Here is a 10,504-nt window from a genome sequence, read left to right on the forward strand (position 1 = left end):
TTTCCCCTGTGTATGCACGTGCGGTTCGTCTGAGAGAGAAGTTGGCGCAAGTTTACCGATCATGCTGCACGATGATGCCCTTTCCACCGCTCCACGCCAGCCCGCGGCATGCGCCCCATCAGTACACCAACGTCAAACACTTCCCTTTCCAGCTATGCGCACAAGATGTCACCACCGGCCAAAGGCTACGAAGTACGTATGCCGCTCCAAACTCATTCATGAGCACTTTGCTAACCGACGCACATATGTATATACATGTGGCGACGGAGCGAGAGATAGAGATAGATAGATATAGAGAGATATTGAGAGTATGACTTCTGTTTAAGCGTGAGAAATCGTATGATCCGTGAATATGACATGTTGGTGACATCATACGAAGGTCTAATTTGCAACCCAAAATATTATGTACTACAATGTGCATCACAATGATGCAGAAGTCGGAAACCCTTATGAAAACAAATGCGGTTTTTCACCCGATCATGGATTACGAGTAGCCCAATTAAGCAAAACCAAATTAAGCGACGATAACTTCAATAGCAAAGAGTACATGAATTACTAGAGGACAAGCCCACATTAGATAAGCAGTACATGAATTACTAGAGGACAAGCCCACATTAGGTAAGCACTACGCACACACAAACCATGGCCGGATCGACACGGCAAATTATTACAGTACACAGGACGCAGAAGCTAACGCGCGCCGCCCACGCGGCTAGCCAGATTGGACGGGCTTGTCCTGCGATTCTTCTGCTGCTGGCTCTGGCTCTGGCTCCCCCGTGCGATCCCCCGGCGCCGGCACGCTGTTGGACGAGCTCTCCTCGTCGCCAATGGCGGCTCCTCCGTTGCTGCTACCTGCGCCGTACGCTCCTTCCTCGTACCCGTACCCGTAGTATTGCTGGGCCATGAAACGCTCTCCGCCGAACACCTGGTACTGCCTGCCGACGTTGGCCCGCACGGGCGCCATTCTGACGGCGTACCCGTGCACTGGAGCCCAGGGCCCATAGATGCCCCGCTGCATCTGAACCTGCACCGGAGCCGGGGGAGCGTACACGGGCCGCTGCACCTGATTCTGAACCTGCACCGGAGTCGGGGGAGCTTACACGGGCCGCTGCATCTGATTCTGAACCTGCACCGGAGCCGGGTGTTGTTGCCGTGGCTATGCCCTTGCTCTCGCTCTCGCTCTCGCTGCACCTTTCTCTCTCTCTGAACTAGATCACCAGAGGAAGAAGAAGGAAGGAGAAGGAAGAAGGACAGAGACACAAGTGTTTTTCAGGCGCACATACGCCACCCGCCGCTCGAACGGCATCCTTTTTTCTCTTCCTGAGCACGTGCTCAGCTCACCAAAAATACACACTGGCAGCCGTGGCTTTGTAGACGCCCAGCGACGCAGCCCTTACGTTTCCTTGTAGCTAGCCCTCCGCTGCATGCAGCGGGCGAACCGGCCATGCGCACGACGCGCGCCATGCGAGCGACGCGGCCAGCTCCACCGGCCACTCCTAATAGCCTAGCTACCGTGACCACTACGCCACACACACATCTACTTATCCATCTAATGCATGCACGCATGACCCCGCCAGTCAATCCACTAACCAACTAACTACATGCACAAGATTAGTACTAACACCGGAGGCGCGTACATCGGGCGCGGAGCCTGGAGCGGCACGGCGTGGATCAGGGGCGGGGCCGCGCGGGGAGGCGCACTCGTCACGGCGCGGCTGTCGCCTGCAGCGGCACCACCTGTCCCCGCCTCGGGGTCGCGCATGCGGTGCAAGAAGATGCTGAGGGGGACGACGTAGTCGTCGAAGCCGAGGCGGTTTAGGGCCCACACGATGTCTTCGGCGTTGACGGTCTTGCGGTGCTGCATGCGGCATCGTTCGTTGGCCTCGCCGGTGACGAAGCTGATGAACTCCGACACGCATTCCTGAATTGCCTCCTTGGCGTCGTCGGAGATCTTGGCGTGGGCAGGGAGCGCGCGGCGCATGATGCGGATCACGTTCGCGATTGGCATCAGCCGGTCCTGCTCCCGCACCACTGGCGTCGCCTGGGTAGGCGCCGGCGCCGTTGGTCCGTTGGGGACGCCGTCGTTCTCCATGTCTAGGGCTAGCCAAGGTGCAATGCAGGTAGTCGCACTCGCACTTGGCTTTAGGGCTTTGCTGATTGAGTTTGTAAGTGCTGTGCTTCCGATCGAGTTGCTTCAGTGTGTTAAATAGGCAGAGATAGGTATTAGGTGCTGGCTTAGCTGTCCTTTGTGTTACAGATCAAACGACAAGTGTCCATTGAGTGGTTCGGGCAAAGACATGTACTCATGCATGAGGCTACAAAACAGAGGAAAACGATAAACATATGTATAAATGTGATCACACCCGTTGGTGGTCAGGGCCGTAGTTTTTCTTTTTCTTTTCTCATGACCTGTAGAAAGGTCATTTTGAAACTGAAATGGGACATTAAGGGCATGAGCTACGGAGGCTATAGCAAATGTTGGTCTCATCCCCTCCACATAGGATTGTACCGGTGAAGTAATCGCACCATGTGATTATCCGTGTTCATCCACTCACGCAACAAGTAAGGCTTCCCTTTCTGTTTCCTTTCGCTCATGCTTTTCGCGGTCAAGCAGCGGCCTCTTCTGCAGGCGACTCTGACATGGTGCGAACCCACCTTCCCTGACACCCGAGCCTATGTGGCCTGCGGGGCAGCTAGTTGGGGCAATGCGTTGTACATGCCCTAAACACAGGGCAACAAAGCTGCAACGTAATGACAATCAAATCAATGGCGGCACAGGATTTTGAAAATGGATAAGAAAACCTATGAAATTACAAGCACGAAAGAGATTGAATCTGTAATACAATCTATTAAATTGCAAGGAAGAAAGAGTATGAATCAAATGAATATTCTGTAGAGATGTGTGTAGTAATCTCAAAAATATATAATAAAAGTGAAAGAGAAAAAAAGAAACAATACAAAGAGAAAAGTACAAGAAAAGAAGTTACAAAATAAGCTGAAATAAAATGCTAGGAGGAGATACTGAATTAAACCAAGACCTCTTACTTCCATGCATAATAAACAACTTACTAAGCTACTGTAACCCCCTATTTTGATTTTTTCTTCTTAATTATATCGTGCCAACGAGACAAGGTGATATTAACATATTAACGTTTGTTTACCAATATATTTTGATATTTAGCTGAATACCTATGAATTATGATTGGATTGCTCCTGAGTCAAATGGAAACGAGTAGTATGAGCGATCTCACACACCGCGGAGCCTGAACAAAATATGGGTAGGTGCATGCCAAAATGATAAGGAACACATTCTTTTGTGAAAAAGATCTTCACGTATTTTATTGTCGTCTCCAAGATGTTGACACAACAAATTTATATTGTGAAACAACTTAATGACAAATTTAATGGCTTCTACTTCATTTCCGTGCAAACAAAAAAAGAAGAGAAAATTCTACTTTACCACAGTTTGATTACATAGTTTTTAGGACCTCAAGTTCTTTTTTAGAAAAAACCCAATATATTACTTAATGATTTTTGTGGACACAATACAGGCGCTTCATACATACGCACATACACTCACCCCTATGAACACACACACGCACGGACACCTTACCCTATGAGGACCTCCGAGATACCGAGCCGGCACATCATCTTGAGATTAACGAAGTCTCGACAGACGCCTACGCAGTTGATGGGAATGTCTCCTATCACTTAATGCACATTGCCAGAACTTGTCAATCCCATGAGCCACTTTGGTAGCCTCTCTCTTGACTTTGGTTGGATTGAAATTCAGTAGTAGTCAAGAGATTCCAAGCACCTATATCTTTAAACCAAACCAAAGTGGATCCGCTCAAAGAGTGATTAGAAAAAAATTCCAATGACCAAACATGTAATCAATTTTCGGGGTAATAGGATGGTCCAAAGTGAGAACGATGTAAAGTCCCACTAGGCATAGACCCAACTCAAACTCTTCTGCACTGGAGCAAACATGCATAAAATCCTTGTTGAAACCAAGATCTTGCCCTCAGAGCCTCTTGCCATAACTCCCGGGCTAGCCAACTGAACATTTTGAGCAACAAACCTAGCATCCACATTTAACTCAGTGCAACAATCGATCGAAAGTGGCTCCCACAACAGACTTCTAGAAGTTGGTTTGTCACGAAGTTGCTATGGAACACCAGTGATTTGTCTTTAACTTCAAGTACCAAAGAAGACATAGTAAAACTCAAAGAAAAAAAGACCAATAGTTGTCAAAAATATTAACGGATGCCATGATAGACGCATTTCCTCTCCAAAAATCACATCATTCCTTAAGGCCAGGCCCTCCAGAATAGAAATAAAATCTTGGAATGGGTGGAAGAATCAACTCTGTCCAGTAAGACCAACAACTAATCCACACTTGAATTCATGAAAACATCCTCACAGGGGAAATTCCAAATGTTTTAGAGACCCAAGTGTAAAGTGCACACCTTCATACAAGTTACTATCACATGAAAAAATACTCTTCGGCAGAATCACATAGGAAACACACCCCACAAGTGTTTTGCCAATGCTTCTTTCTATTAACATGTACAATGAGACATGACAATGAGACTGTTCGACACCGCTCGCCAATCAAAGACTCAAATTTCTATGGCACATTAGCCTTCAACACAAGATTCCACATCTTCCTTTCCCCATACATCGCCGCTATGCCATAACGGATGAATACCCAATATTTTGGGCGCGTTGGAACCAAGGGCGGCGCTAGGGGTATTCTTGGGTCTTCATGTGAATACCCAAGATTTTTGAGAGTGGCAAAAGAGTGACAATTTTCAAAAAACTGCAATGATTTTGGCAAAATGAATACACATGAATACCCAGTTGCAAATTCCTGGAGCCACCACTGGTTGGAACGTGAAGTTAGCTTAGCCTGTTAAGAGATAAGCTTGTGTAGATTTTCAAAAAAGTTCATTTTTTTTCTTGTGCTTCAAACTATTTTTGAGAAAATGGTGAGTAGGCAACAGATATGTCTCAAACGTATTTATATTTTTTTTCTTATTTCATGCTATATTTATATCATTTTGGTACAGTTTTGACACAAATTTCTTAGTCCCATTTGTTGTTTTTGGAGTTTCCATGAAAATCAATTTTTTGGGACCAGAAAAAATCTAGAAAAAACAGCGGAAATATGAAGTCTAGACGCTTCAAGGGAGCTCCAACATAGGCCAGGCAGGCACACAGGGGACCCACGGACCAGGAGGGTGTGTGTGTGGTGGGCTCATGTGGGCATGCTTAATCTCCGATCCACCACCTCTCGGTCCCTGTGCATTATATACCTTCAAAACCCTTCGTGATTTGTAAACCGAAATTGATCCAATCTAGAGGCCGTTTTCGGTACTCTGGCGGAGAGGAAATTCTTCACGGTGGCCATCTCCATCAACTTGAAGGCCGTCATGATCGTCCGTGAGTAGTCTTGTTTGGACTATGGGTCTGTAACAGTAGCTAGATGGTTCCCTCTCTCTTGTTTCTCAATACATCTCATGATCTCCCCTACGTTATTGCGATCCATCTGATGTAATCTATTGGTGTGTTTGTTGGGATATGATGGATTGTCATTTTATGATCAAATTTATTGATTAATCTTTTTAGATATATTTGGTTTCTTTGCTAAATAATTCTTATCCATATATGCTCTCTGATCTATTCTTCTTTGTTTGGCCAAGTTTGGGGTTTGATCTTGAAGTGGGAGTTGTGTATGATAGTTGGGTTCATCTGTGCAAGTAAGCTACCAAAGTGATAGAAAGTGGAAAAGTCTTTTATTGTGTTGTTGCCACTAGGGATAAAAATATGCTTGTGTAGTTGCCCTTTGAACACATAGTGAAGACAATATATCATCTACTTCACGTCATCCTACTCAATGCAAATAATCTGGTTTTACTTAATACTTTAAGATGCATGCTGGATAGCAGTCTTGCGTGGATTATTAGTTATAGATGTAGTTGGATAAAAGTCTATAGATTTACGGACGTGATGATCATAAAAGTCTATAGATTTACGGATAAAAGTCTATAGTTGCCAATCTGATGATTGAATGGGAGAAGACACATCCAACTCTCGTGAGAGTGCCAACTCCAGCTCAACGTGAGCCGTGGCTCCCGATGGAGAATAGCTAGACCAAAGCTAATGAGGATGGTGCACTATCAAGTTTTCGGGAGAAGGGGAAGTTGTGTGGTGCTGAGAGACCGCCATGGAGCGTTTAGGGCAGGCGCGTGTCCTTTTTTCCTGTCAGCATGTGTGGAACCCCGAGCGGACAAATTTTTGTCGTGTCATACGGAGAATCTCTTAATTTAATGAGCTTTTAAGCACCAACATGTTATCACGTGATGACACATATACCTCTGTGTTGTCGCTTCTATCCTATCACAACCAAGTTGCTTGCATGCATTTATTCTGTGCTAGCCATCTTTTGACGTCAACTCATGGGCAAACACTTCCAAATTTTATGTGGGCATTAGTGTGAAATTTATGTATCAAACTTTACAGGTCTGGGTGGGATGTATGACATCCGTGAACCATGATTTATTTTCATATTTGAAATGGACATTTTTGGTTAGGTGTGACTAATGAGAACGTTCTCTATTCACATAACTAATAGTATTTTTTCCAACATATATATCCTATAAAAGAAAATTGAATCTAGAATGGACTTGAATACACTAAATGAATGTGGATATGACGAGGTATATTTCTATCAGAGTATTTGTTAATTAATTGAAGAAAAACTCTAATGATGAATGAGGTGCATGATATACACCCTATATGTTGTATGGAGAATCTAACGAGCACCAATATGGCGAGAACAAGTCATTGCTTCCATCCTATCACAAGTTAGTTAATTGCTAGCATGCATTTATGCATTGAAATCATTGTTCATGTCCATGCATAATCATTCACTTTCATATGTTTGATATCAATTTATACGCACAGAGCGCAAGGTGAATCAACAACTTCCATTTGTTTTTATACTTGATTAGTCCACTAGTAGAAAAAGGGCCATTTGTCCCGGTTCGTAAGGGCCTTCTGTCCCGGTTTAGGAACCGGGACTAAACGGTCGTTACTAATGCCCTTGGCCTTTAGTCCCGGTTCTTACACGAACCGGGACAAATGGGCCTCCACGTGGCCGCTGCGGCCAGCCCAGGCAGGGGGGCCTTTGGCCCCGGTCGGTGACATAAACCAGGACCAAAAGGCATCCACGCGTCAGCAGCTGGCTGGAGCTGGGGTGTTTTTTTTTGAAAGGGAGTGGTTTAGGGGTTTTGGGGGTTAATTTAGGTTGTTATTAGCTAGCTAATAGAAAGAAGTGTCCTATCTTATATCTCCGTCCTTCGTTTACCAATGCTATGTTTATTTCACCCGCTGATATATAATAACTCTTCATGCTCGCACCATGCATCATCATATATAATAACAAGTCCTACTAATCATGCATCATCATACAACTTCTACTCGTTATTAATAACAAGTCATACGATTATCATCGTCATAGTCATCGAACCAACCCTACTTAATTGTTCTTAGCACATGATCATCAGTATTAGGTAGGACCTAAATACCCTTAAGGTAAAATAGCATAAAACAATATAGACCCTGACTCTCCATTATGGAGAATGGAGATCATCCTGTCTTCAATTCTTGCGCTTTGCTTCCTTTTGCTTCCAAGAACCTCCTTATGACTGTCCATATATTTTTTCCATTCTTTGATTGTCATGTCTCCACTTCTTTTAGAAATCCGGTATGGACAGTTGAGATTCGTAGGATGACCTGGTTGTATGTTCAAAACATCAAGGCGATCATGCTGATACATCAGATGAGGCACACAATCATTCGGGATTATCTGTTGAAAAACATAGTAATAACTTCGTAGTTAGCAATGATGTACTAGTTTTAGAAGTATGCAAAAGATGCACGGATGTCGTAATAGTAAAAAATCTTACCAGAGTATCTCCATGGTAGTTACCGTAGTTCAACACGTGCACTAGTGGCACGTATTGACCATAATGTTGAGGAGTTCGATTGTATATATTGTAATTCTCAAGATCAGTACCAAATGCGATCAGATGATTTTTCTCCTGATAAGTTAATTCGGAGTCATCGGTGTAGTGGGTTTTGTCTATCATCTTCCGCACATTCTTTGAAGAATGAAAATAAGCTGTCAATGGAAATAAGCTGTCAACTATTTTTAAATAAACAATATAAATTACTTAATAACTATGTTTGAGAAGCTCACATAGGGTAAGAATTGGAAGCGTATCAACAAGGACCCAAATGTCCATATTGTCTTGCTCGATTTTAGCATCACCAAGATCCATGGTGACAAGCATACCCTCATCAAAACCATACATCTTGCAAAGTAATTCCCAATTTTTGCAACCAAAATGGGTTACACTCTCAGAATTGTATAGCTTTACTTCAAAATCCACACCATGATGGGTCCTTAGGTGAATTTTCTTTGTTTTCCATACTTTCATGGTCTTCAAAACTCATCCTCTCCAAGACATAGCGTCTTGCATAGCATGGGATAAGCTAGTCGAATTGGAAAAGATGAAAAGTACATGTTGAAATAGTTGAAGTCGTGCTTAATTACGAAAAAAACTCTTTTCGTCGTTGCATACCATTTCAACATCGAAGGTCTCCTCGAGCTTAATGCTGAAGCGCCGATCTTCGTCCAGCTCAAGGAACCTGCCGCACATACCTCGGTCGCCATGGCACCAGTCGCACTCGCCCGGGCGGTTTTCGTCGTCCGAGTACAACATTTCCTATGTTCATAATTCAAATATTACACTTGTACAATTAAACGTATGTACTAAAAACCTAAATTAGATCATTTTTATTCATCACGGGTTGACTATCGGTCTGTCAAGCCTTTTCTTGAAAACTCTCAGCTCATGTGGTGTACATATTCGACCGTCGATGATGGTAGCTCCTCCTTTCATTCCCGAGTGCATTACACCAAATTGTCTAGCACACAGGAATGAAGGAGAAGCTACCCCCACAACAGTCGGGATTCTTCGTCCTCTCATATATATATGGTTGGAGACTCTCCCTCACTGATTCCTCTCTGACATTTGCGACCGTCCTTGATGGTAGCTCCTCCTTTCGTTCCCGAGTGTTACACCAAATTGTGTCTAGCACACGGGAACGAAGGAGAAGCTACCTCAACGACAATAGTCGGGATTCTTCTTCCTCTCATACAGGTGGAGACTCGACAGACTTAAAGTCAACCCGAGGACTCATATTGACATGGAGATTTGGCTGGTATCACCTCAAGGTCGGAGGGGGGGTCGGTGACGGGGATGACGGCGCGGATGATGGAGGGGGCTCCTAGATTTCTGCATAGTGCTCGCCAATTTTAGCATTCAAAGTAGGAGTACTTTTTCAATTTGAGCATTCAATAAGCAAAACCAAATCGTAAAATAAATTAGTATTCAAATTAGCATGCATTCAATTATAAGCAAAACTACATCATCTCTTGTGTCTGTACATCGTCGAATATTATCACTAATACTCCTCGAATACTATCATACCTATAGCATCGCTAACACAGCTAGAACCGTAGCGCCCGACGGGTATTGTCGCGGGCGGTGGGCACCCAAAAAGAAGGAACCATCACAGGATCATAGCTCCAGTGAGATCTCTGAAGAACCTGCTAGATATTGTCGAACCTGCTCTCCAATGCAACCATGTAGCGACGAACGTGCTCGTCCTCCTCACTGACACCGTGACGTACCACCTCCGCGGTGTCCGGAAGCCTCGGCACCGTCACTGGCCCACGCGACCGCCACCAAAAAAGGATCGGGTCAACAACGGGCTGGCTCCTCACCAACCTACGGCCCCCGGAAGGTAGCACCTCCCAATACCAGCTCGGCGGAGCCTAGTCCCGGACATGGCCCCTCCAATCAAGCCGGCCTCCTCTGCCGAGTCGACGACGAGGATGCGGGATAGGCATCATCAACGTCGATGCGGGATTAATTGCTTGAACTAAAAAAACAAACTAGTTCTATTAATTTTCTTGCTAAAAATAAACTACTTCTATCTATAGTAAAATAAAGTAGTTTTATTAAATCAACTAGTTCAACTACTAAGCACTTACTATGGATAAATAAAATAAAACTACTTCTATATATAGCAAAATTTAATAAAGTAGTTTTATTAAAACAACTAGTTCAACTACTAAGCACTAACCTAAAATCGATATCTACTAGCCTAAATAAAAAATTAATACATATATAAACAAAAAAAATGCTATGAACATTATATTCATACATACATAGACACATCCATTCATCATATAGCCACCACATTATTCATACAAACAAAAGAATGCAATGAACAAAAAAATAATACAGATTATATGAAAAAAAGCACTTCACAGAGCCGTGGCGGCGGCGGCTCACATAGGGGTGGGCGGCGAGGGCGACGGCGGGGGCGGCGAGGGCATCGGCGACGGCCACGGTGGGGGCGTGGG

At 44.3% G+C, this 10,504-nt stretch overlaps 1 protein-coding gene across 1 annotated transcript; it reads right to left on the bottom strand.

Annotated features, from left to right (window-relative positions):
* Positions 1–573: 573 nt before the first annotated feature.
* On the bottom strand, positions 574–2,092 carry LOC119335285 (nuclear transcription factor Y subunit B-8-like). The gene is made up of 2 exons (XM_037607425.1): positions 1,624–2,092; positions 574–1,086 (listed from the first exon to the last, which is right to left on the bottom strand). The coding sequence occupies exons 1-2, from the start codon at positions 2,090–2,092 to the stop codon at positions 713–715; spliced, it is 843 nt and encodes a 280-aa protein (XP_037463322.1). The 3' UTR covers positions 574–712.
* Between the last annotated feature and the right edge of the window lie 8,412 nt (positions 2,093–10,504).

The sequence above is a fragment of the Triticum dicoccoides genome, chromosome 7B (assembly GCF_002162155.2).
Source record: "Triticum dicoccoides isolate Atlit2015 ecotype Zavitan chromosome 7B, WEW_v2.0, whole genome shotgun sequence".
Classification (NCBI taxonomy): Eukaryota; Viridiplantae; Streptophyta; class Magnoliopsida; order Poales; family Poaceae; genus Triticum; species Triticum dicoccoides.